This window comes from Stenella coeruleoalba (assembly GCF_951394435.1).
Source record: "Stenella coeruleoalba genome assembly, chromosome: 14".
NCBI classification, from domain to species: domain Eukaryota; kingdom Metazoa; phylum Chordata; class Mammalia; order Artiodactyla; family Delphinidae; genus Stenella; species Stenella coeruleoalba.
The window spans coordinates 51,185,767-51,210,907 of record NC_137160.1 but is presented as its reverse complement, the minus strand read 5'-3'; the positions used below and the strand labels follow the sequence as shown (position 1 = coordinate 51,210,907).

The 25,141-nt window shown below is 48.6% G+C and overlaps 1 protein-coding gene and 1 long non-coding RNA gene across 4 annotated transcripts in view; one reads left to right on the top strand and one right to left on the bottom strand.

The window, feature by feature from the left end:
• The window catches only part of LOC307196741, a 73,112-nt gene extending 67,625 nt beyond the window's left edge, over positions 1-5,487 (bottom strand). For both annotated transcript variants that reach the window (XR_013831206.1, XR_013831207.1), the window contains exon 1: positions 5,376-5,487. This is a non-coding gene — a long non-coding RNA (uncharacterized lncRNA). The remainder of the gene's footprint in view (positions 1-5,375) is intronic.
• Positions 5,488-8,237: 2,750 nt separating this feature from the next.
• The window catches only part of GATA6 (GATA binding protein 6), a 32,486-nt gene continuing 15,582 nt past the window's right edge, over positions 8,238-25,141 (top strand). The window contains exons 1-6 of one of the 2 annotated variants that reach the window (XM_079942024.1): positions 8,238-8,478; positions 9,883-11,044; positions 15,325-15,491; positions 19,574-19,699; positions 20,830-20,917; positions 21,010-21,113. In XM_079942024.1, coding sequence (XP_079798150.1) covers positions 9,919-11,044; positions 15,325-15,491; positions 19,574-19,699; positions 20,830-20,917; positions 21,010-21,113 — 1,611 coding nt within the window. In that variant the 5' untranslated portion in view covers positions 8,238-8,478; positions 9,883-9,918. Of the gene's footprint in view, positions 8,479-8,862; positions 9,151-9,882; positions 11,045-15,324; positions 15,492-19,573; positions 19,700-20,829; positions 20,918-21,009; positions 21,114-25,141 lie in introns of those variants that run through there. The other variant, XM_079942025.1, reaches the window with a different exon arrangement.

Below are 25,141 nucleotides of genomic sequence, written 5' to 3'. Positions count from 1 at the left end.
AATTACTTATGTCATAAATATGAAGTCCCCATATAGTCACCATACTGGAAATAAGGATATTCATGGTCACTGATGGCTTTTTGTCACTGTTCTGTGATTTAGTTGACTTATGACATATTTATAGGCAAAGAATAGATTATTTAGATAGCATCTTCCATCATAAGACATTTCAGCGGTTTGAAAACTTGAGCCTAATTTAACTGATCAGTCTTTGGAAATGAACCATTCCTTTTGTTTAGCCCATTGGTACGGTATTTAGATTAACTTCTAGGTTTGTATTTAACCTGGGAGAATCCAAACAGCCAGATCAGACAGGTGTTCGTGGTCTTACTGGGGCCCTGACAGAGCTACACACAGAGAGGAGGACTCAAGTCATTGGTTTGTGATTAATGTTTATAGGAAGTAATATTTCTACCATTTTATGGATGGAGCAACTGAGGCACTGAGAGGTTACGTGGCTTGCCCTCGATCACAAGGCTGTTCAGTAGATCCAGGAAAATCATGTAAGCTGACCAGGATTTTACATCCAATTCTCACCAACTGTAAAATTTGCAAGTTACCGTGCCTGTCCCTGCCCACAGGCAGTTTACAAACTGGAAGTTGGAACTAAAATGAGAGAATGTTGACATCTCTTTTTAGGGGGAGGAAGCTACCAAGGTTCGCTTTGACTAACAGAGTTGACATGGGGGATATCGTTCTCTGGAGATCCAGCCCTCGTGGACCTGCTGGCTTTTTGCTGATCCCCCATGGCTTTTGTCCATGAGGATTCAATCAGCCGGGGGACCACTGGCTGGGGTGGGGGGCAACAGGACTGTAAATCTGGGAAAGCTGCAAGTATTCAGGGTCTTGAACTTTATCAGGTTTGAATGTGTGATTGTGAAAGTAAAGAGCAGAGAAATGACAGCACTCAGTAAATCAAATGGAGAGAAGATCACGACTGTCAGAGAAAGAGAAAAACAGGCTCTGGGCACAAACGTGGCTGGAAACCTGCACAGTGTGGGAGACTTTTATGATCCCTCCAGACTTTGCCTCCTGAAAAACAAAGCTCTTTCCCCATCATTTTATCTAGAGAACAGTATTCTTTGTTATGTCCCATGGATTCTTTTTTAAGTTTTCGTTATTGCAGTTTAGATCTTATTTTAGAAGATGGGATGCTATAAGAAAAAGAAAAAAAATCAATTGGAAAAAGTCTGGAATGGTCTAGATTTTCTTCTATCAATATTGGGTCCCCTAGCTTCTCACAGATCTTTATTTATTTATTTTTAAATTCCTTAACAAAATGTGATTAATGTAGAATAAGTCTCCTGCATAAACAGCAATGCCAAATTGAAAGGCAAAAAGCATGAGAGTAGTGAGATGACCAGGTCAATTTAGTTAATTCTTTTTTCTCCCTTATATCTAACGCCAGTCCTCAAGGTTGCCCTCCTTCATGGCCCCATCTGTTCATTCACTCCTATCTCCTGCCAGAAAGAAGCTTCCAGGGAGGGGGGTGCTTCTGAGGACTGGAGTTCTTTTCTCAGAGCAGAGGACAAACCTTAAGATTGTTATCTTTGTCCTGTAGTCTGCTGCTGGCATTTGCAAAGGGAACAAGGAATTTTTCCTCTTCAAAGGAACCAGAAAAAGTAGATCTACAATTGTCTGCCCCATCACCCTTTCCTACCATAATGCGATAAATAAAGTCCTCACTGCTGGTACATAGAAAAAGCCCAAGACCTCTGGTGAATGGCAGGTCTCAAAGTTGAATGAGTGCTCAAAGAAGTTCTTTCCTGGGAGTTAATTTAACTCTGGCGGATAGGTGGGTCTCCCAAAAAACTGAAATCTGATGTAGTAGGTGTAAGTCTATTACAATATAGATATTGGTAAAAACAGGTCATGCTTACACAGTGCTTACCATATGCTGGTTACTCTTAGCCCTTGATACATAAGACATCTTTTAATCCTCTCAATGATCCTGTAAGGGAGGTACTTTTATCAACCCCATTTTAAAGATGAGGAAACTGAAGCAGAGAGGTTAGGCAATTTGTCTTGGTCACTCAGCTAGGAAGGGGAGGGGTCATGATTCAAACCCAGGAAGGCTGGCCCAGAGTCTGGGCTCCTAGGAATTCCCTAGTGTTTGAGCTAGCACACCACCCTCCCGTTTTAATAAGCTCATTGTGAAGCCTAGAGGAAAATCCGAGCATGGGTACTTTTCTAGAGAAAGAAAAAAGACTCAGACATCTCCCTCCATCTTGCAAGTTGTCTGTGGTACTTTGCCTAACCGGCTCTACAGAACTGCAAACCTTTCAGACTGTAAACACTTCAAAACTAGTAGCTACCTCTTCTAGTTCTTCTTTGTGCAGTGCATACTCAGTACTGTCGCGCAAGTGCAGGAAACTGGAGGACTGCATGTAAGTAGACAACCTTTTGGTCTTAATTCTCTGCATATTTGCAACACAGCTGGAGAGGTCATATTTCTGGGTGGCAAACGCAGCAAGTTTTTTTTTTTTTAATTTTTGGGCACTTTTTTTCTTTAATTGATTCAAGGAGGACATTAGTCACTTAGCAAACAGCTAAAGCCTATCATCTCATTTTTTTCTGCTTCCCCAATGCCCCCTGCCCCACTAGGAAACCAGTCACAAAGGTCTCTGAGCTGAGACAGCTCTGGGGCGGTGGCATCTGCACCCTGACCCTGGAATGGGCATTGCCTAAACACTTAGTGATACCTGCAAAGCCCAGAGAAAGCCCAGGTTTTGCCTGTCTAGTGGGATGGAAATTTCTGCATCTCTCTCACCTTCTTGAGAGCATAAATGGTCCCTTTCCCTCTGATGCTCTGATTTCTCTCACCTCCAGAGGCTGGGTAAGAGCTTAGGATTAGATAAGGTGAATGATTTGGGACTTCACCTTATTTGGAGGGAGAAGTGAGAAGAAGGACATTTTTAACTTCTGGGGCCCAGCATGAGAGGACAGACAGACGCTGAAGATACTGGATTGCCTTTTGGGATTCAGAGTCCTGTCTCTGATGTTGCCAGAGAAGAACAGATGGGAAAGGCAGAAGATGTGGGAAGAAGCCCCACAGCAGCGAAGCCGAGAGTGGTCTCATCTCTTACCCCCAGTTTCTTATCCTGCCGTATTTCAAAGTGGTAGAAAAGGCTTAAGTGGGCCTGGAGTATGGAGGATATTCCATCTCCTTAAGGGGAGAAGCAGCAGCTCTGTGCAGGAAACGGAAAACATGGCATCTGACTCCCCAAGCCCACTTCTCAGTCCTGGATCAGGAAACTGGATTATTTTTTGCTTCACCTTTGGTGAGAGGGAAGGGATTACTCCAGGGTCAGGGCCTCAGCCCAGCTGGCAGCCCTAGGCTTTATGTAGTGAAGCCCGTAGTAATTAATAGTACTAATAGTAAATACCACACTTCATAACCAAACTCAGCCTGAGGATGGCTGAGTATTTGGACTGCTGCCTCCAACCTGGACACTGTTATTCTGAGGGTCCACACCCTCCCCATTAGCCTGTATGATCCCGACGCCGGGTTCCTTCCACCCACCACGTTCTGACTGGGGTTCAAAAGGTCTGCTTCGGACGACCAGAGATGGGGAGTGACACTGCCCCTAGCTCGGCAAACCGCGGGGAGCGGGGCACGAGGTTAGGAGTGGTTTGGCTTTGTAGTATTATTCAGTATCAGAAAATAATCCAAATGGGAGGTAATTTGGGTCCCACTGAGTTCGGTTTAGTTTTTCTGCCTAGTGCAGGGGGGCTGTTTGGGGAGTCCAGCTCCGGCCTGGAGTCCCCGGCTCCCGGGACCCCAGAGCTTGGCACTCCCCACTTGGCGGCCATCCGAGATCGGGGCCACCAAGTGGGGTTCTCAGCGTGTCGGGACGCAAGCAGGCCTCGGGGAGGGAGGCCGGCGCCGGTGTGGAATGTCTTATCGGGATCCGAGAGCCACAAGCTTCCCCTTCGCTTCTTTAAGCGATCACGGAAAGACACCTTTCGATCTTTTGTCAGACATCTTGGCCCTTAATAGCTAAATTTATTTGGTTTAAAGCGGCCTTGGGAGAAGCAGGGAGGGAAAATCTTTCGTCGGTCATTGGGTGGCCTAGATAACAAGCTTTAAAAGAGAGAGGGAAGAAGAAAGTAAAAAGGTTAATGGATGAGGGGAGGGCTGGAAGGCGCCCAGCGTGGGGCTTTTACAGCGACCCTCCTCCGGCCGCCCCCTTATCGCGGCCCTAACTTACCCGCAGCGGATGAAGTACATTAAGTCACGTAAACAGCGCGCGGAGAGGAATGCCACCGCGGTGACCTTTCGCGCGCCGCCGCCGCGAGCCCACCTCCGCGCCGCGCTGGCGGCCGCCGGCGGCGCGCGGGGTCTGCGCGGGGATGCGGGGTCGCGGGGCCGCGATCGCGGCCGGCCGGGGTCCGGCGTGGGCGCTGCGCCTTCCTGAGTCCGGGGACCAGCGGCGGGCAGGGGGCGGGGAGCCGGGGCACGCGGTTGGGGCGACCTCTAGGCTGCGCACGTCCCGCGCTTCCGCCGTCACCACCTGACATTTCTAAGGAGTATTTTGGGATTTTCGAGAATTAAAAAACAAAACAACGACAACGCCCCCCCCTTCCCTCCAACAACTGTCAGGGCCCTGGGCGATGGCCTGCGTCGGAGTGACAGCCACCGAGTTGAATCGGAGAACGCGCCGCCCCGACCCGGCTAGTGGGCCCGGGCGCTGGCGGGCGTGGAGGACGCCGAGGTGACCCAGTGTCCTTTGGCCAAAGCGTCCCCGGGACGGGAAGAAATATGGTACAAGCGAGAAGGCCCCATAAATCTGGTTAAAAACAACAACAACAAAAAACCCTCTCAAGTTAAAACCTATGCTTTAAAGTCAGAAATCGTATGTATTCTTTTTCTTCCTGAAACGTCGCTGGAGCACCCAGGAGCTTGGTGAAATGATAAGCGGATGAGCTTAAGTTTGCGGGCGTAAAGGCGGATCCTCGGAAGACGCGGGTCCTCGTCGGGGCCTCGCGGCTCGTCCAGAAGCGGCGCACAACTGGGCTCCCAAACACCCTTCCAGTTTGGCCGCCAGGCACCCGCCCCCTGCCCTATTGGCGGCTGGGTTCGGGCTGGATTCGAGTCGCGAAGAGCGGGGTGGCGCGCGCGGCCCAAATAAATCAGCCCTGGGGACAGGCCTCGCCCGGGAGGCACCCCGCCCCCCTCCGAGGGTGAGGAGGGCCGCTCGCGGAGGCAGGATCGCTCCGGAGGGGCTACTCCTTGGGTCTCAACAGTCCCGAGAGAAACAATTTCGTTCCAGATTAGCAAATCCACCAAAAAGAGAGAGGCGTTAGGGAAAGAAATGGAAAAAAAAGAAAGGAAAGGAAACACGAAGAAAACTTCTAAGAGCATGACCGTCTACCTGAAGCACTGTGGGGACCATCGCCAGCTCTTGGGGTGCACTTCTTCCTCTGCGCCCCCCTAATCCCTCCGGCCTTCCCGGACCAGCTGGGGCGCTCAGAGGAAGCTCAGAGCGCCGGGCCTCAGGTCCCTGGGGGGTGGCTTTGAAAATGTGCCGCTCCCCGGGGCCCCGGGGGTGTTGTCCCCAAGGCCAAAGGCGATGCGTTGGGAAAACTGCAAACTGGAACAGTCAGGCAACCTGGCATTCTGTCTGAATAAACTCCACGGGTCAGTTTTGTTTTATTTCTCTGTTAACTGACAAGAGAAACAAGACCAATCTAAAAAACCAGAAAACAACTTGTGACCCTGCAAAAGAGCAAACAATGACTTCCCTGCCCCCACCTTTGTTTTAAGCAATGTTCAAAACTGATTGGGAATCTGGAGGGTAAAATGCCTTGTCCTTTCTCGAGCCTGAGAACTCGCACGTTGTGGAGTTGGTCTGCGTCCCGCCGCTCACCTCTGTCTCAGCCGTGCCGGGGCCAGCGCACCCTCTCCCCGCTGCTACGGATTGGCGGGAAAAGCCGGTCCCTGGGGGTCAACTATTGTCCAAGGAAATTCACACGGTCACCCACGTAATTGCAAATATAAGAAACACACACACAGCAGGAATCAGGTTCGCGCCGGGGGCTCTTTCTCCTCGGGGCTCAGGCTTGGAGGCCGTTCACAGCCCGGACTCCAACTCAGCCAATGGACTTATTTATTTGTTAACTTGTCTTCGTTAGAAATCACCTCATTGAGATATGAATTTAAAAAAAAAAACTTTGCTTTTGAGAGCAAACCTCAGAAATATTTAAGAACAGTTGGACTCAAAGGAAATCAAATGCCCACAACCTTTCTGTAACGGCTTACAAAGGAGCTTCTGCAAAACTCCGTCTACATAAAAATTTGATCGGAACTCACGTAAAAAACAAAAGAAAGGCATTGGAAGCCCTGGTAGGAGTTAAGTGGACGGCGGACGCCGGGTTATCTACTTTGGTAGACGCATTCGATCGAACTCAGGTTAAATTTTAAAGCCCCTGGATCCTGCTCCAGTCGCCAGTCTCCGTTCCAGAGTTTTCTACCTTCAGTCTTTTCGGAATTGCGGCCACGCTGAAACTGGGAGCCGCCGCAGTGATTGGGGGAGGCAAAGAGGAATGTAATAAAAGTGACTAAATTGGATGAGAACGGTTTATGGACCTTTTCGGTAGCAATTTAAAATTCAAAAGTGTTCAGCAGCAATTTACTACGAAGAATGAAAAAAAAAAAAAGAATCGCCGACTTCCTCGATTCCACTCTTTCCTCCCCCGCTCTGCCAGGCCCTGGCCCCTTGTCCCCCAGGATTCACAGGTTCATAGCTCACAGTCACATAGAGAGGAAACATACATTTAGCCAGGAGGTCTCACAATCTCTCGAAACCCTATTTTACTATGGCCCTACCTACCCCGGCTCAACTCTGCTCAGGCTCCTCTCTCTTCCCCAACTGGAAACATACACACACACACACACACACACACACACACACACACACACACACACAGCCCAAACGCTTTCAGGGAGACTGACCTTTAGAAAATCATTTACTTCGATTTACCTTAAAAAAAAAAGTGTAAAAATCCATTGCCACAAAACAACTGCTCCTGCCCTAGTTAAAATTCTCTCTCGACAGACTTCTGGGGTCACATCTGTCGGAAGAAATCCTTTTTGTGAGAGAAAGGGAGCGAGACATATATCACGGCTCCTGCCGCGGACGAACCTGCGGCCGCGCGACTCCCCGCTGACAGATCGGCGCTGATAACCCCGCGACGTTCATTTCCAGTCCCTTTGCTGGCTAAGGACCGTATCAGTTTGTACACAGTTGTGATAACCATTTGGAGGGAGCGAAGAAGGGGTGTGTATGTGAGGATGGGGGTGGGGAAGCGGTATTTCGCGCTGGGACCTGGGAAGGTGACCCCCTCCTCTTTCCAACGACTTATCTGATACTTACCTGAAGTTCTCCAGGGAAAGCTCAGAGCAAACGGGATACCAAAACTTGGAGAGCACCTCCGGGGGTGACCGGCGTGGAAACCCTTTTCCATTCTGCACACTTCATGGACTAACCTTTACGTACACCATGACCCCCAAAGTTCCCGTAGTTTAGCTGGGGAGGGCTGACGTGAACCTCCCGAAACTTCCCAGGAATTTAGTACATTTCTAAAAAGCAGGGCAGAGATAGGGAGCTGGGCACTCGAGTTCCTTTTTTCCTAGATCACAGGAGACGAGACCCCCGACGGCCACCACGACCTGAGCCTCAGGGTCTCGAGAAGAGGTTGGGAAAGTTTAAGGTCGGTCACACACAACTGCGGAGCTAAAAGCTCATTTAATGTGCAGGGAGGAGCGGGGAAGGCCAGCGGAGGAAAGCACTTTCCCCCCTTATTCTGGGGGGCGCGCTGACCAGGGAGCTGGCGCGTCTCTCCCGCTGCGGTGGCTGCGTGGGGCTGTGCACGGTCAACTCCTCCAGCGCCACCGCCGCCCCCCCCCCGCCCCCTTGAGCGCGCGTGTAACTGGGGGAGGAGGAATGGGTGTGGGTCGCCAGCCAGGTCAGGCGTTCTGCCACCTCCGCCCCTCCCCCGGCGTTCCCGGGATCGGCGCCCCCTGGATGGACTCGCCCCTACTCCCAGGACGGTGCTCGCGGCTTAGCCCACACCCGCAGGCTGCGCAGGGCTCATTGTCTGCCCGGGCGCGCTCCCCTCCCCCCGCCGCCCGCCGTCTCCTCCCCACCCTCTTTTCTCTCCTCCCCTAGCTCCCTCCTCCTCCTCTTCCTCCTCCTCTTCACCTCCAGCGCCCAGCTGCTCGCAGAGCGCAGTTCCGACCCACAGCCTGGCACCCTTCGGCGAGCGCTGTTTGTTTAGGGCTCGGTGAGTCCAATCAGGAGCGCAGGCTGCAGTTTTCCGGCAGAGCTGTAAGAGGCGCCTCCTCTCTCCTTTTTATTCACCAGCAACACCGCGCAGACCCCGGACTCGCGCTCGCCTGCCGGCGCCCTCGGCCTCTCTCAGCGCTCTGGAGCCCCCTCCGCCACGGCTGTTCTCCATGCGCAGCGCCCACCCGAGGTTCGGCTGCTTCCTCTCTTGCACGATCTCTCCTCTTTCCTCCTCTGCACCCCCCACCCGTCGCTGGCCCGTCGGCCTCGGCTCTCCGGCCCTCTGCGGGCCGCGATCGGCTCCGAGGGTTTCTACCTTCTCCACTCCCAGCAGGCACCCAGGTTCCCGGGACACCGCGGACCGACTTATGGTGTCTTTTCCTCTCCCCGAAGCGCTTATCTGCGCGCAGCCTTATCTCCGAGTTATCTTGGCGCAAAGGGGCGGGAGCCGGCAGTCAGGCGGGCAGAGACTTCTTTCCTGCTATCTAGTCCCGGTCTGTGTGTGGGTATTAATTTTAGTATGGTTATGTCCGATGAGCCCAGGCGATTTGGAAAAGCAGCCCCGAGAAGGCCAGTCCGGCTGTATTTCGCCTCCCTCCTCCACCCCCTCCTTGTCTCCCTGTCATTCTTCCTGCTCTCCCCTTTGGGGTGGCCTCGGCTCCGGGGCGGTCTCGCGTCCCCCCTTACATTTCCCCCTCCTTTTCTCTGCGCTCCGCTCCACCCCGCTACGTCCGATTCCGGAACGGTCTGGCCTTTCCGCGGCTGGGGATGACCGCGGGGTGGGCCGGGGTGGTCTGGCCGGCGTGGCGCGGCCGGCGTGAGCGCACGCGCTGGTGGCTGCAGAGGCGAGCGGTGTCTTAAGGTGTGCGGCGCCGCGGGGACGCGGGTTGGGCAGGAGACTCCGTCCCCACACGCACCCCGAACTGCCTATGTCCCGAAGGTCCGAGACTGCGATCTCCGCCCTGCGGCCCCACCTTCCAGGGCTGGGTTGCATTTCTCTCTGGGGCTCGCGTTCTGTCTCGTCAGCGCAGTCCGGGAAGCTCTGGGAAAGCCAGTATGGGAGAACGCGGCGGTTTCGTTTTCGGGAACAGGTTGCCTTCCCTGTGCTAATGATTTTCACGCGGGCAGCTCTCATATTGAGGCATTCCGGGCGAGCGACCCCCGTACGGAGGAATGATAAGGCAGCGCCGACACGCACGGCTACTTAAAAAGTTCCTTTGTGTGCCATCAGCCAGGAGGGAGCCACTTCGGGGCGGAAGGAAAACCTCGGCCAGCCTCGCAGTCACCCTTGGGGTCTGGCGCTCGCGCTGATGAAGGATGCTGCGGAGGGGGTGGGAAGGGAGCGCGAAGGGACCCGAGCCGTGCGGGTGAGGGAGAGCTTGTATCCGGGTCCTGGGAAGATCCTGTGGCGGCTGCGCAGGCCCCTTGCCCCTCTCCTTACCCACCCCTTGAGCCCGGGGCAGAAACGGGATCTCTGAGGAATCTCATTAGCCAGGGAGGCGAGTGGAGGTAAGATGTCGTGCAGCCTGCGCTTTGGATAACTCCTTTTTTTATCTCTCCTCCCGACCCTGTCTCCCTCCCCATCCGGTCTCAGGAGCTAGAAGTCAGCTAGGAGGGCGCCGGACCGTGGATGGCCTTGACTGACGGCGGCTGGTGCCTGCCGAAGCGCTTCGGGGCCGCGCCTGCGGACGCCAGCGACTCCGGAGCCTTTCCAGCGCGGGAGCCCTCTACGCCGCCTTCCCCCATCTCCTCCTCTTCTTCCTCCTGCTGCTCTCGCGGTGGGGAGCGCGGCCCCGGCGGCGCCAGCAACTGCAGGACACCGCAGCTCGACAGGGAGGCGGCGGCGGGACCCACGGCCCGCTCGCTGCTGCTTAGCCCCTACGCCTCGCATCCCTTCGGGGCTCCCCACGGACCTTCGGCGCCGGGGATCTCTGGCCCCGGGGGCGCCCTGTCGAGCTGGGAGGACCTATTGCTCTTCACTGACCTCGACCAGGCCGCGACCGCCAGCAAGCTGCTGTGGTCCAGCCGCGGCGCCAAGCTGAGCCCTTTCGCCCCCGAGCAGCCCGAGGAGATGTACCAGACCCTCGCCGCCCTCTCCAGCCAGGGGCCCGCCGCTTACGACGGCGCGCCCGGCGGCTTCGTGCACTCGGCGGCCGCCGCGGCTGCGGCCGCGGCCGCGGCGAGCTCCCCAGTCTACGTTCCCACTACGCGCGTGGGCTCCATGCTGCCCGGCCTGCCGTACCTCCAGGGGGCGGGCGGCGGGCCCGCCAATCACGCGGGCGGCGCGGGCGCGCACCCCGGCTGGCCCCAGGCCTCCGCCGACAGCCCCCCGTACGGCAGCGGAGGCGGCGCGGCGGCCGGCGGGGCGGCGGGGCCCGGCAGCGCCAGCTCCGCCGCGGCGCACGTTTCGGCGCGCTTCCCCTACTCGCCCAGCCCGCCCATGGCCAACGGCGCGGCTCGGGACCCGGGGGGCTACGCGGCGGCCGGCGGCGGGGGCGCGGGCGGCGTGAGCGGTGGAGGCGGCAGTCTGGCGGCCATGGGCGGCCGCGAGCACCAATATGGCTCGCTGTCGGCCGCGCGGCCGCTGAACGGGACGTACCACCACCATCACCACCACCACCCGAGCGCCTACTCGCCCTACGTGGGTGCACCGCTGACGCCCGCCTGGCCCGCCGGACCCTTCGAGACCCCGGTGCTTCACAGCCTGCAGAGCCGCGCCGGAGCCCCGCTCCCTGTGCCGCGGGGCCCCAGCGCAGGTAAGGGTCGCGCCGCGGCATGGGAGTCGGGGCGCGAGGGGGTGTGGAGTAGCTAGCTGACGGGCCCTGTTTCCAGGGCATTCCTGTCTGGGTGCCCGGAGTCTGACCGCGTTGTTGTGGTGCTTCTGTTTTGAACGAGAGAGACTAGATGCGCAGATATGCCTCAGGGTCTGGGAGGAGGTCCAGGGACTTGATGGATAGCGACTGGAGTGGGCAGTTGGAAAAAAATGAGCCCAGGAGGAAACGGACAGGGCCTGAACTTGGTCGCAGACTCCAGTTTGCCTGGGTGGAAGCGTGAGAGTCCATTTGGAGGGTAACTTTAGGAGCGTGTTGGGCATACGATTCACCCTCTCCTCCAATACACACAGTCACACCCAATTCAACTCTCCCAAGGTCGGGAGCTGCGTGTGTTTCCCTCAACGAGAGTGTTTAAAGAGGTCCATGGTGGAAAAGGACCTAGTTGGCATCTCCCTGACCCTCAGTGAGAGGGCAAGAAGAGAGGTCAGCCTGGTGACTGTCCCGAGGGAAGGCTGGTGCCGGGGCCCTTTTGCTTGTCATCAGCAGGCCGGCGGGGTGTCGTGCTGTTGCTCCCGCCTGCGTCCCCCAGGCTGGGACCAGGGATCCAGGAGCACTCACGCCTATTCTTCCTCCGGAACCCAGGCCAACAATTTTTCAGTTTCCAATCCCACTCATGCTTTCCATTCCAGTGTCTGGGGGCAGTTTGGAGTGAACTGGGAAAACACAATTGTCAAAATTCCTGCAAATGCCCCACATCTTGAAAAGTGTTTGTCCTGCTCTTCAAGGACAAGGGAGGGTGTGAACTGTTGTCTGGCCTGACAGAGGCACGTTGGCTTCTTTCCTCAGCTTCTGGGTCCTTTTTCGTGCTTTCAGAGGTCTCTCTTTGTATTTAACCTGTTTGATATAACCTGACAGTCTCCTAAGACAAAAAAAATGGACTTTTTTTGGCCGTTGTTTCTTTGAGGGGAGCTGTGGGAGTCAAGAAGTGGCAAAGACAAAGGAGGCACATCAGCCTAAGGTACCCTACCTGGTGCTCTCAGGCCCCAGGTCTGGGCTTCGCGGGAGAGCCCTTCACTTAGGGACAGCAAGTCTTTTAGGGACCCTAATTGGTGAGGGTCAAGTGAGGCACTGCTAGCCTTGTGTTCAGAGACAGCCTGGGAATGCTAGTGGCCTGAAGGTGTGAAGGATCTTATTTGAATTGCGCTCTCTCAGTAACATTGGGCTGAAAATCCCCTCTCCTCTCCTTGCAAAGCTGGTCCTGGAGACCATGGTCTGTGTGTAGAGTGGGGCGGTGGGGAGGGCCCTGTTGAAGTTTGGAGACTTGAGACCACAGAGCCCTGTCACCCTTCCTGCTGCATTAGGGACCCACATCTGGCTCCCGGGAGCAGAGAGACAGGGAGAAGGATCTTCAAAGGATGGAAGGGGGTGGTGGTTAGGCTGTGAGGTTTCTGTCAGTCAAGAATCCAGCAGGGAATCCGAAAGGTTGTGTGAGCTGGGTAGGGGGCAGCTCTGCCTGCTTGGCGACGCACCTTAGCGTGACCTCCGTTTCCCTTTGCCCTCTTCCAGCATTACACAGGACAGAGAAGCAGTCCAAAAGACATAATCGGAGTCTTTGGATGTTTAAAGTAATTGGTTTTGTGAGAAAAATCCTTTTAGAGGTGGTAGGGTGCAATTACAGACAGGTTGTAAGTTTTTCAATTTAAACTTAGCCTATCCTTTCACTAATTCTTTCCCTTTCTGGGTAGAACACTGCAAAGTTAGAAAAATCTTGTGTAGACTCAGAGCATGTTTCAAAAAAAAAAAAAAAGGAAAGGGGTTTGGGAACACCCAGCTTTTGCATAAAGAGTCTTTAAAGAAGGCAGGAAGCTGCTGAGAATAAGCCAGTCTGGGGGTGGGGGAGATGAATGACCCTAACTTTGCTTGTCCATTACAGGTGTTCCCATGCTAGAGACCACCTCTCCTGCCAGCTTCCTAACTGATTCTCTGCTTCTCCACTTTGATTTTTTTTTTAAACAAACCATTTTTGGAGGCACTCTTTTTCGAGCAAATGGGCAGGGCTAAAACCTGAGCACTGAGCTTTCTCAACCTGCACAGTGCGGGGGGGTGGAGTAGGGGGCTGTTCTCTGGGAACCTGCTCCATTTACCTCTCCCTGGTGCTGGTGCTGGTGGGGAGTTTTGGGGTGAGTTCTGTCTCCAGAGGCCAGTGCCCTCACAAGCTGCCGCTGAGCTGGGTTCCATTCTCGGTCCCGGGATGACATTCGCTGGCCTTGCCCTTCTCCCCTGAGTCTGTCACTGCCCAGGGCCACCCAAAGCAGCCAGGTTAGGAGACAGAGGATGAATTGGGGGGAAGTGGTGAGAGAGCTTCCAGCACAATCAGATTTCGTGATTTATAAAAAGTAGCTTTTTCTTATTTTAGTTATAGGATTGCAGCTGCTGAATGAGGAGTGGGGAAAAGTGTGGAGGCAATGGGAGCTGTAGATTTTACTTAATTAAAAATAAGCAAACTTCCTAAATTTTATTTATCCAAAGTAGACTTTACGTTTTGTCTCTGAGTTTTCAGCTGACTAAAGAGATTTACCTGGGGCGTTCACACTGTCTTCTCCGGGGAGTCTTTATTGTTCCCAGCCCGGGAGAAGGAGGCCAGGCGTAGGGCTGGGTTCTCCAGGGAATGCCCCAATTCTCCACGGAGAGGGGCTCTGATAGGTAACATTTTAAAGTCAACAACAAAGACAAATACCTTGTTTAACTTCAGTGTCCTTGAAGTCCTGAGCATTTTACTGATTACCGTAGTCAATAGTAGCTTTTAGGGCGGAGAAGAATAAATCTTTGTGATGTGTTCTAAGTTGCAGTATCCCCATGACAACTTTGAACTCGAGTTATGTGGGAGGCTAGTTTCTTTTAAACGTATTTCTTGAGGAGGAAGGAGACTTGTTTTGCAGGGTAAATAATATTAATGGAATGAAAGATTTCTGTATGTCCAAATCCCGTTTAAATATCTGTACAAAAGTTGACGGTAGACACAAGCTGGAGACTGCTCGTGAATAGAAAGGCTTGCTAGCATACTCTTCAAATAAACTGTAAAGTGTAATGTTTATTTACTTTAAAAATTGATTCAGAAATGCTCCTTAAAGAAAGCCAAATGGTAACATTTAAATTTTCTATAATATAAGTAACTCTAGACTGGAGATATTTTAAAGTCTATTTAAAAAGTGCTTGATAAGAACCTCATTTTAGATAATTATTCATATTTAACTTATTCAAGGGGAAGTAATAAATGTTAAAACCATTTACTCTAAAGGCTTCTTTAGAGTAAATTAGCAGGTTTAGGTTAATTGTGAACTCCGGAAAACTAACCAAGTAGCCAAATGACAAATATAATTTAAATAGATGACATAAGTTGAAATTTTAGTGCAGGAAAATAGGAAAAAATTTATTTAGCATTGGGACAGTCCGAGTAATTTTCTGAATTGGTAAAGCATCAACCATTTGTAGACGTTTTGTAGATTGAAGCAATAAGACCCACTTTGGAATCATAATATTTTAGTATTTGGTCTTTGTGGCATGAAAATCGAGCTTAACATTTATCTCTGTGTTTATTAATCTTTTAGTGCTTTCCCCGCCCCCTGAGGAGACCTGAGTAATTTCTAATTAATTGACAAAAGTGCCCAAGAACAGTATTTCTAATTTCACTTGTCTATTTTTTACTGAGGAAAAGGAAGAGTAGTAGATACAGCAAATACCTTCAAAAAGTTAACTTGAGATAGAAGTAAAGAAGACAACCTCACTTTGTCCGGGGATGTTTGTGGGTTAGGGCAGGGGTCAGTGATCACTGTTAATATTGCAAGGCTTGCTGGGGTTTGGCAAGTGGTATATTGTAATTATGATGGATTTCAGTTTTGAAAAGCTTGGGAACAGCCGGAAAGAAGGGGTCAGAGGACCCAAACCAAACTCCCCACGGCTCAACTCTGAGGTCCTTGGAGACAGGAGGCAGATGATTCGGGCCGGGCTTCCAGCTCTGTCTCCGACTGCCCTGGGGTTTGCACTGGGTGCGCCCAGGGGTGCAGAAGTATTGGACAAAGTGTTGGTCAACAGGTCGATCGCGATGACATCAACAGCCGGCTCCCGGCCGGGCCGCCGAGCAGAAAGCCCGGTGGGGAAGGCCGGCACTGCGGATCGGGGTGCTGGGGTGTCGGGGAGGCCCGCGGAGACGGACGGACGGACCGGCGGGCGGGCGGGACCTCACCGGCTTCTCGTCCCCGCAGACCTGCTGGAGGACCTGCCTGAGAGCCGCGAGTGCGTGAACTGCGGCTCCATCCAGACGCCACTGTGGCGGCGGGACGGCACCGGCCACTACTTGTGCAACGCCTGCGGCCTCTACAGCAAGATGAACGGCCTCAGCCGGCCCCTCATCAAGCCGCAGAAGCGCGTGGTGAGTGCGAGCGCCGCCCTCCCCTGCAGCCCGGCCCCAAGCGGCGCTCTTCCCCTGGGGCCGGGGTCTCCCCGCCCGGCCCCGCCCGACCGCACCTGTCCCCGCGGGGGCACCCGGGGCGGGCCGAGTGCCGGCCCCAGCGGTACGCCCGGTTCTCCGGTCGTTTGAGCGCCCACGAGCGCAGGTCCTGAAAGGAGAGTGACGTCCTTAAATGGAAAAAAAAAATAATAATAATGGTGTAGTGTGCTACCATCTTTTAAAAGTACCCAAACTCCCTATATTTACAAATCTCTAGATGTACTTGTAAATGCAGTGAAATAGTTTTGGAAGGAGATACAAGGAATGAGTAATGTTAGTAACCTCCAGGGAGAAAAACTGAGGCTACAGCCCCAGGTCAGGTGAAGGAAGGAGATTTTTATTTTCACTGTGGACTCTTTGGTCTGGTTTGGAGTTTATTCTTGAAAAAAAGCATGCTTCTTTGTAACATGCCCCCTCAAATGGATATGACAACAGCGAACCCACAGTCCCTTTCTCCCCACAGCCTCATCCTCCTGGACCCCTTTGACTCTGTCCCTTCTACCTCTGGGCCCCTTCCACTTCTTCTCAGAGCCAGACTAGTTTTAGCTCCAAATTCCATCCGTCTTTTGGACTGTCCTTGAGTCGGGTGAAAAATTTATTTACTCTAACCTTTGTTATTTTGAAATGTGGATGTTGAGTGAACTACATAGAACTTGAGAAGAAAATGCAGTCTGCATGTTTTTTGCAAGTAGAGGATTTTCACCATCCCGACACATTTCACTATGTTCTATTAAAGTGCGGGAATTCTGATTTTCTTCAGGGATTAATCTCTTATTGTCTTGTGTGTTGTTAAGAAGGAAAGGGTATTTACTGCTGTAGTGATTGGAGAAAATAAACGAAAGCTTTCACAAGCCCCACCGTAAGGCTAACATTTGTTTAGCCAAGCACTCATACTCTAATACCTTTTAAAGTAAAATATTTTACAGTTAGATGCCAGACATCTTAAGTATCCAAGTAATTTATTTAATTGTTATACTCTAATTAGCAGGAACAAATGCTACACATGTTGTTTGTGTTAAATAGATTAGAGTGAAATTGCATCACAATGTAAGTCTGACACCTTAAAGAGAAGCAATTAGTTTTATGGTTGTTTTGTTTTTAATGCATTTAAAATAAAGTGGCCGAGGTTAATTTAATGAGTGTATGTGCCTTAAACTAGTTACAGTCTCCCACAGCTTAAACTTTTCTTCAAAGGGCATCCTTAACTTCAGTGCCTGACTCCCTGTGGTTTTCATTTTTCTTATATGCATCATATTTAAAAAGAAAAAGTACTGCCGGAAAATATTCCAAGGAAGTTCCTTGTTTTCATGTATTAGCCAATGTATGAACAATGAAACTGATTATTATTTTTTTGGAAAGGCGCATTGAGCTGAGTCCAGAAGGTAACATTTTCTCAAGATTGAGCAAAAAAACTGGCAGAATTTAGGTTCTAGTGGCATTTTAAATTTGATCTAGTAACATCCATATTTAGATGGCGGCATTAGTTTTGTGCACTTACCAGTAAAAATAACTGTTAACAGGAAAAAAACCCCAGTTTTTAACATCTCTGAATCTATGAGTTTTCCTTCTGTGTAGCAGGTGTCTTGGCAGTGACCAAGGTCAGCCAATGTGCTTGGTAAATGTGTTATAAATGATACCAATTGAAGGGTGTGTCTATCAATTAGTTCTCCTTGTGGGCTTCTTATTTATTGTTTTGCTGGATCTAGTTAGTTCTCAGAATGTTGAACCCAAGTTTGTTTAGCTAGCAGTACAGAACCAATCACTGAATTTGAACTTGTAATACGTTGCAAAATAAGAGATTTATGGTGTAACTTGAATTCCTTGTCAGTGATGACTATAGCTGAGATCACTTGTTACAGGAACTTTTATAACCCGCTCACCTTCATTTCACATGTTTATGGGGACTGGCTTCACTTATGATCTGCAGTTGACAGTCATAAAGTTCTTTGTTATAATGGCAAATTCTGATAACAAGTTCGCCTCACATTGGCTCCAAATTCCACTGGAAACTGTCATAAATGACCTGTTTATAAAATGAAACTTCCTGTCCCTAGTTTACTGATTTCACATTTATGAAGAGAAAGGAGTGCTCTTCTGGGAAATTATTTTATTTTAACCATAAAGAAAAAAAAAAAAGCCCTGATGTGTAAGATTTTATGTTTTCATCATTTTAAAAGCAATTTCCCAAACAGTTCTGTTAGCCAAACATATTCATTTCAACCAAAAGTCAAATTGATTCTTTCTGAGCACTGATTTCTTAAAAAGATGGCAGTACTAAAAGGCTTCCCAGTGTCTCTTTGGTTTTACAACTTGTCTGTAAAGAGTATGCTACAGCAATACAACAGGATGTGAGTTATAAAAGCAAAATACAATTTTAACTTTTAAATTTGCCAATGAAGATTTTGGAACTCTGTCTTTTTAGTCTGAATATTCAGTGAATGCTCAGTCTGTGTTTTTGTTGTCCATTCTTTATAACTTCTTTTCTTAAATTAATCATCGTTACCAACTTCCCTAATTCTGTGTCTTTCAGCTTGCTTTGGTCCCTGGATTTTCCCCATAGCTTTTTTTTTGTTTGTTTAACTGAAATCACAGCAGGGTTTTAGTTGCCTATCTAGGTAATTTAAAAACAAACTTAGATTTTTGTCATTCTAGGCAGGAACTTATACTAGCTTAAATAGTCCCTCTTTATAATTCACACATAATAATTTAGAGGAAATAAATTCCATATAAGGATGTTATGGGTATAAAGGGAACATAGAAATCAGAGTGACAGACTGTTGCCCTCTTCTGATAAATTTAACCCTTTGTATGAACAAAAGTTGAGTACTATATCGACAGGCTAAATAAAATATAGCAGCATCACCATATATAAGACAATGCCAGCACTAACACAATGTTGTAAAATTTGCTAATCCTTTATAAAATGGTTAATACAAAAATTCACGCAATAGGCAATCATGATGATAATTAATGAGATGTATTAAAATATATTTTTTTCCAAAATTTGTGTACATTTTCGAAAATCCATTTCTGTGAATATATATAGGCCCTTCTGCAGTTTCTGGTTTATTCCTCTGCACATATCTGAGAAGTAGATCAATATCTCAGTTTTCAGGTGAAGCAGAGACTTCCCAAAGCCACTTAACATGTTGGCAGGTGGTTTGTGACTGCATTTCTTTTTTTTTTTAAATAAATTTATTTATTTTATTTATTTATTTTTGGCTGCATGGGGTCTTTGTTGCTGCAGTTGGGCTTTCTCTAGTTGTGGTGTGAGCGGGGGCTACTCTTCGTCGCGGAGCACGGGCTTCTCATTGCAACGGCTTCTCTTTTTGCGGAGCACGGGCTCTAGGCACGCAGGTTTCAGTAGCTGTGGCTCGCGGGCTCTAGAGCAGGCTCAGTAGCTGTGGCACACGGGCTTAGTTGCTCCACGGCATGTGAGATCTTCCCGGACCAGGGCTTGAACCCGTGTCCCCTGCACTGGCAGGCGGATTCTTAACCACCGTGCCACCAGGGAAGTCCCCTAGAACATCTTTTAAAAAGAGAAAAAAATCTAGAAGTTTCTCCTCAATTAACAATTTCCTCATTTGGGACCAGGTCTGCCAGAGCCTCTGACAATACACACAGATAGAAAACATTTCTTGTCCAGGAAGCTTGGTTTCCCTTGTGCGAGCAGAATTCCAGAGGAGTGGGCACAGAAAAACTCATTTCTTTACTCTTGTGTCTCAGCCGTCTGCCAACAGTGAGTGCAGGCATTGGCCAGCATTGTGACTGCTTTAATCTATGCTAATGGGCTGGAGCAAATCAATCTTATGTATTGGATGGAGCACACTCTGGTCCAGGAAGGTCAACCTAATTACACGTCAAGGTTTTTTTCTCAAGGGACCTCTTATTTATAATAACCAGGTACATGCTTGTTGATGGCAGGGACGTGATACATTGATGTATGTAACGTATGCGTAAAAAATCACATATCTGTACACTTACATTCTTGTGCTGCTTTTTAGCCTTCCTCCCGCCGGCTTGGATTGTCCTGTGCCAACTGTCACACCACAACCACCACTTTGTGGCGCAGAAACGCCGAGGGTGAACCTGTGTGCAATGCTTGTGGACTCTACATGAAACTCCATGGGGTGCGCCACCTACTCTGCTCATGTGTCTACATGTTCAGTGTCTTGTTTGTACATAGTTTCAGTTAAAAAAAATCAGCAAAGGAGAGGGCATAAAAGTGAAAAATCTGATTTTCTATATGTACTTCTGTGACTGGAGGGTCCTGTTAATTATAATAGAAACTTTTATCTTACTAGTAAGAAACAAAAAATACTGCCAATTAAACTGTCACACAAATCCATAGTAAGACATCCCAATTTTAGAAATACTAAAAAGTGGGAAAGTGCGTTTTAGAATTGATAAGATGGTAGTAAGCTTTAAAAAAAAAAGCTGTAAAGTCAAAGTATAGTTGATTTATAATGTTCTTGTTAGTTTCAGGTATACAGCACAGTGATTCAGTGATACATATGTGTGTGTATAATATATATATTATATACGTATAATATATATGTATTCTTTTTCAGATTCTTTTCCCTCATAGGTTATTACAAAATATTGAGTATAGTTCCCTGTGCTATACAGTAGGTCCTTGTTGGTTATCTATTTTGTATATAGTAGTGTGTGTATGTTAAAAAACTGTACACTTAAAAAGAAAAAAAAGCATGGAACCAACTAGAAATTCACACTAACTAGTTTATAGCTTAAAAAATGTGAATGCAATCAAATACATTTATACAAAAGAGGAATAGCTATATTTGATAGCTATAGTTAGATTCTACATTTTAAGGATAGCGCAAGATATGTGTCAATTTTAAAAAGAAAATTTTCCTTGGTATATGTAGGGAGAAGAATACATGATCTCTTTGAAATAAAAATATTTATTTTTCTTGTATGTATTCAGTGTTTTTACACTGAATGTATTCAGTGGTTTCACTCTGTAATTGAAGTTGTTTAAAACAATAAACATTAAGTTGAAGGAGTAAGTTCTCCCTGGCAAATCACCCTCCCTATTTTTTTTTCTGGAGGAATCTCTGCATTTGATGGGGAAAGTGTAGTCTTTATGCAGTTCGAAGTGTATGTAAAAATTGGATTGGCATTTATGCCAAGTTCTTTTAAATGAGGGCTTTCAGTACTGAGGTTGGGTCTTTAGTTAGTTTGGTTTTTCTTCAATATAATATTTATTAAACTCATGGCCTATGTGAACAATTTTTAGGTGCCTCGACCGCTTGCTATGAAAAAAGAGGGAATTCAAACGAGGAAACGAAAACCTAAGAACATAAATAAGTCAAAAGCTTGCTCCGGTAAATATAACAAAATACTATTTGACTGTCAGGTATTTGCCAAACTTAGCAGAGTATATGTATATTTATGAGGTTAATTTTGACTGTTGCAGGTAATAGCAATACTTCTGTTCCCATGACTCCAACTTCCACCTCTTCTAACTCAGATGACTGCAGCAAAAATACTTCCCCTACGACACAACCGACAGCCTCAGGGGTAAGTGTTAAAACAGTATAGACTCCTTCTAAGCTAGTGGGTTGCTCTCCCGGTATATTATCTCAAATTTTATCTTATCTGGTAGTACAATAATCTAAACCAACAGTTCAGTTTTGTTAGCTGATACCTAAGAATAGTTTTTAGAGGAAGTTACATTTAAATGTCAACAAAATGACAAACTTAAGTACTTTACAAACCTCTTAATTAAGATCCACATCATTTTTTTATGGTTAAATTAACCCAAGTAAAGGCAAGAAGTTTTGAAGTGCTTTAAATTGTTTTATTTCCAGGTTTTTATCTGAGTTTATATATATATGTACATGTGTGTACAGTAGAAATGTATATACATGTATTATGTATTTCTAATGTAGATCAGGAAAAGTACCAGCTCAGTGGTTTTATATATCCCAGTGCCCATGGCATTTAAATTGCTTTTGCTTGTCTTATCAACTCCAGCCTTCTTTCTTTTCTTCCTTCTTTACATTAAAAAAAAAAAAATCATCTACCCAGAGCAAAGCTCATCACAGTGAGTCATGTGATGTGCTGCTGTATTCGCCGATCTTCACCTAACAGTCCTCTGCTGGGCTGGGCAGCCTCGCCGTCTTCTAATGCACCTTGATTGTACCCAGGCTTATTTCAGCCTGGTGATCAGCTTGTGAGCAGTTCGGTTTGTGTGTGATTTCGCGCCCCTGAGGACAAGGGTGCCTGGGTCTTTGTGAAGATCACAGACTTCGTTTCAGTAAAGCTGTAATTGAAACTCAGTTTTTCTCAAATGAAGAGCACTTTCCCACCCTAGTGTTTCCCAAATTTACCTGGAATGCCCTTTAAAAATGACCGGGCCGCACCCTGGTCCTCAGAGATCCAGGGCCCGACCTGTGCGGCAGCATTTCACAGCCCCGGGTGAGGATTACACTGAGACTGGTTTAGGACGAAACATTAGCATTAAAATTCCTACTTAGTAATTCTTTTCTACATTTAATTTTGCTTTATTTGGGGTACTTTGAAATACTACAGATTCCTGGGCTCCACCCTGGATTTTCTGAGTCAGCGTCTCTGGGGGTGGGGCTTGGAAATTTGTGTTTTTGAACAGTCGCCACAGGTGAAATTGAAACTACTGCCCTTGAGTTGTCTTTGAACCAGGAACCACTGAGCTGGTATTTTTACTGGCTTAAACAAACAAAAATTTAAAAAAAGTTGTTAACTGCTTAAAGGTATATTTGATATTTTTCTTTGACTCCTCCAATTCAAACTCTTTTGGACTCTTTTTTGTTAATGAACAAGAAGTTTGTTCAGAGTTTCCAAAGGGAAAAAGCCTTTCTGCTGTTTTTGTTTGTTGCAGACACATATTCTCAAAGAACGTTTCTAGCCTTTATAAAGGTGAACTCTGGTGAATGACTTCTTTTTACAGGAGGGTAAGATGTAACTTCAAGGGTCTAAAGTGGTAAATAGAAGTTGTGAGGAAATGAAAAGGTCAATATTATTTTAAAATATCCTTTATTGTGCCCTAAGTCCTCAGAAGCAATTATGCGGCTTAAATCAGGAGAAAAGATGTTCTGGTTTTCTGAAGCGTTGAGGGATCAGCTAGGGTTTCAGCCTCAGTATCTGTCTCTCCTGGCTAAAAAGTGGATTGCTGCCAGCTCCAACTCACTTTTGTTGGTGCTACAGTCCAAGCTTAGCATGGCAAAAGCTAAATTTGAATGATAAATGGCACAGAAATAGAGATTTTTGCCCAACAATGGGCTTTGGAACCTTAGTGGGCGGAGTCTGTTTTGCCCTTGTGGTTTTGTGATGTAAAATTTCAAAATTGGCTATTTGCAAGTCCAATCAATTTTGCCCTCCAGGGGAGGAACAGTGCAAAGGCAGTGACAGGGTCAGGCCCGGACTTGTCTGGAAGAAGGACCTCGGGAGTCCAGCAGCTAGTCCCATGGCAGCTTTGGTGTCCCTGCATCTGTCTCTCACTTGGGACCCAGCATGCCAGGGGCGGCTCGTCGGCCAGTGCCGTCGGATGAAAGCCTCAGTTTTCTCCCAGAGGCCAGGAGGCAAAGCAATTTTAGTATTAAAAAAAATATTTTAAAAAGTACTTTAGAGATTGGGGGAGTTGGAGAGCAGTTCCTTACAAGGTCTTTTGCTGCACTCTCCCCATCACTCCCAGCGCCCGGGCAGCCTCTGTGGGAACCAGCGGTGCGAGTTGCAGACCCGGGGGTGGGCAGTTCTCTGAGCCCAGGTGGCCTCAGAAGTGCTTCCTGACAGCTTTTCCCGAAGCTGGTGGGGTGAGGTCAGGGCTTGGCGGGGGAGGGGAGGGTGGGGGGTGTTGGGGGGGAGGATTGCCCATCATCCCCTCCTCCCTCCAGGGACCCGCCCTTCCTGGCCTGGGCTGGCACTGGGCTCGTGGGTTTTCTCCGGATGGCCAGCCCATCACGGAGTCTCCCAGCATCGGTGCCTTTCTGATGTGGGTGTTGACTACCCGGCAAAAGCCAGTAGACTGGCTGCCTTGGGAAACTGTCCCCTCCAAGGATAATTGTAGCAGACTCAGTGGTTTCCCCAGGAGTGCCAGTGTGTGTCCGTTGGTCCCTGGACACTTTTCAGACCCTCCTGGGCCGGCTGGTTCTTCGTGCGCGTGGCTAGCGTGGCAGCGGCGGTGCCGTGAAGAGCCTGCTGGAGCCGTTATCTGTGAGCAACTGGCAGAAGCATTTGTGAAAGGCGTCTGTGTTGACAAAGAAGTGACATTTTCCCATTTTGGTCCCAGTTTATCACGTTGGAGGGCAGCTGGCGTTGTGAATGACTGCTTTATAGGATTTTGTGAGCGCTGTAGGTGAGGGGGATGTTATTATATCCACACAGCAAGGTTGGGTCCTTCTTCGGCTTGGCGTTTAAAACCTCCAGTGATGATGCGTCTGCCCCGTGGATCTCCAGCGGCCCCTGTGACTGACGGGGTGGAAATCAGTCCTGCAGGGTTGTCCTCATTTAATAGGGACAGCCAAGCTACAAAACAAAGGACAATCGTAGGCATACTCCCAGTGGAACAAGGAAAGGGGCCACACGCTCTACTTACCTTTCCTTAATGACTGTGATTTAAAGCACAGAGACCGTTGCAGAGACCGTATCAGACTTGCTGTTTTAACTCCCCTCTGAGAAGTCAGCTGCAGGAGATCACCAGGAGGCGTTCCTAGAGGACTTCTTTTAAGTTCTGATGTCCCTGCATGTGGGCATATTCAGTGGTGGTACTATCGTGACTTGGCACCTGAGCAAGCCTGGCTGGAGCACACGAAAATCATTTTTGCACTGCTCTGAAGCCTCATTTTGTTGACTTTGTGGCATGTCTTAGCTTTATGTACATGTTGCTCCTTTGTGTTTTAACTAGACCTCTGTCTCGTTTCTTCTGATAGTCATCAGGCTGCTGACCTGCTCCCTTATGACTCAGTTTCTCTGTTGCAGGCTGTGCAGGTGTGGTGTGTAAGTTTTGGAGGTGAAGGGAGGGCAGTTTGTCTCCTGTATGAGAACAGGAAGACCCGTTGCTGCTGCCGGGCAGCCTGGTATTAAAATAGCCCCTGTCTTGTTCCTTTGGAGTTCTTTTTTTAAATTATTGCAATAAATGATTTATTTGCTTTCATTTATATGATATTTACTATTCATTAGACCTTATTATTTTTCATTTTTCTTTTCCTTATTTTCTCTGTATTTAAAATTTTTTTTTAATTATTTATTTTTCGGGCGCCTTGCCATGTGGCATGTGGGATCTTCCCCGACCAGGGGTCGAACCCGTGATCCCCTGCGTTCAGAGTGCAGAGTCCTAACCACTGGACCCACCAGGGAAGTCCTATCAGAATTTTGTAATCAGTTTCTTGTATGGAATTCTTTGTGTTTGTTAAGAAATGTGTTGCACTTAATTTTTGATGCAGTTGATTAATTTTGTGAGTTTTGAATGTAAAGATAAATTTCCTCCAAATGTTTTTTTTTCATTCAGTCTGAAATCTTCTTTATCTAAATCTTCTAGATTTACTGAAAAGTGTTTATTTAGTGACCTAAAC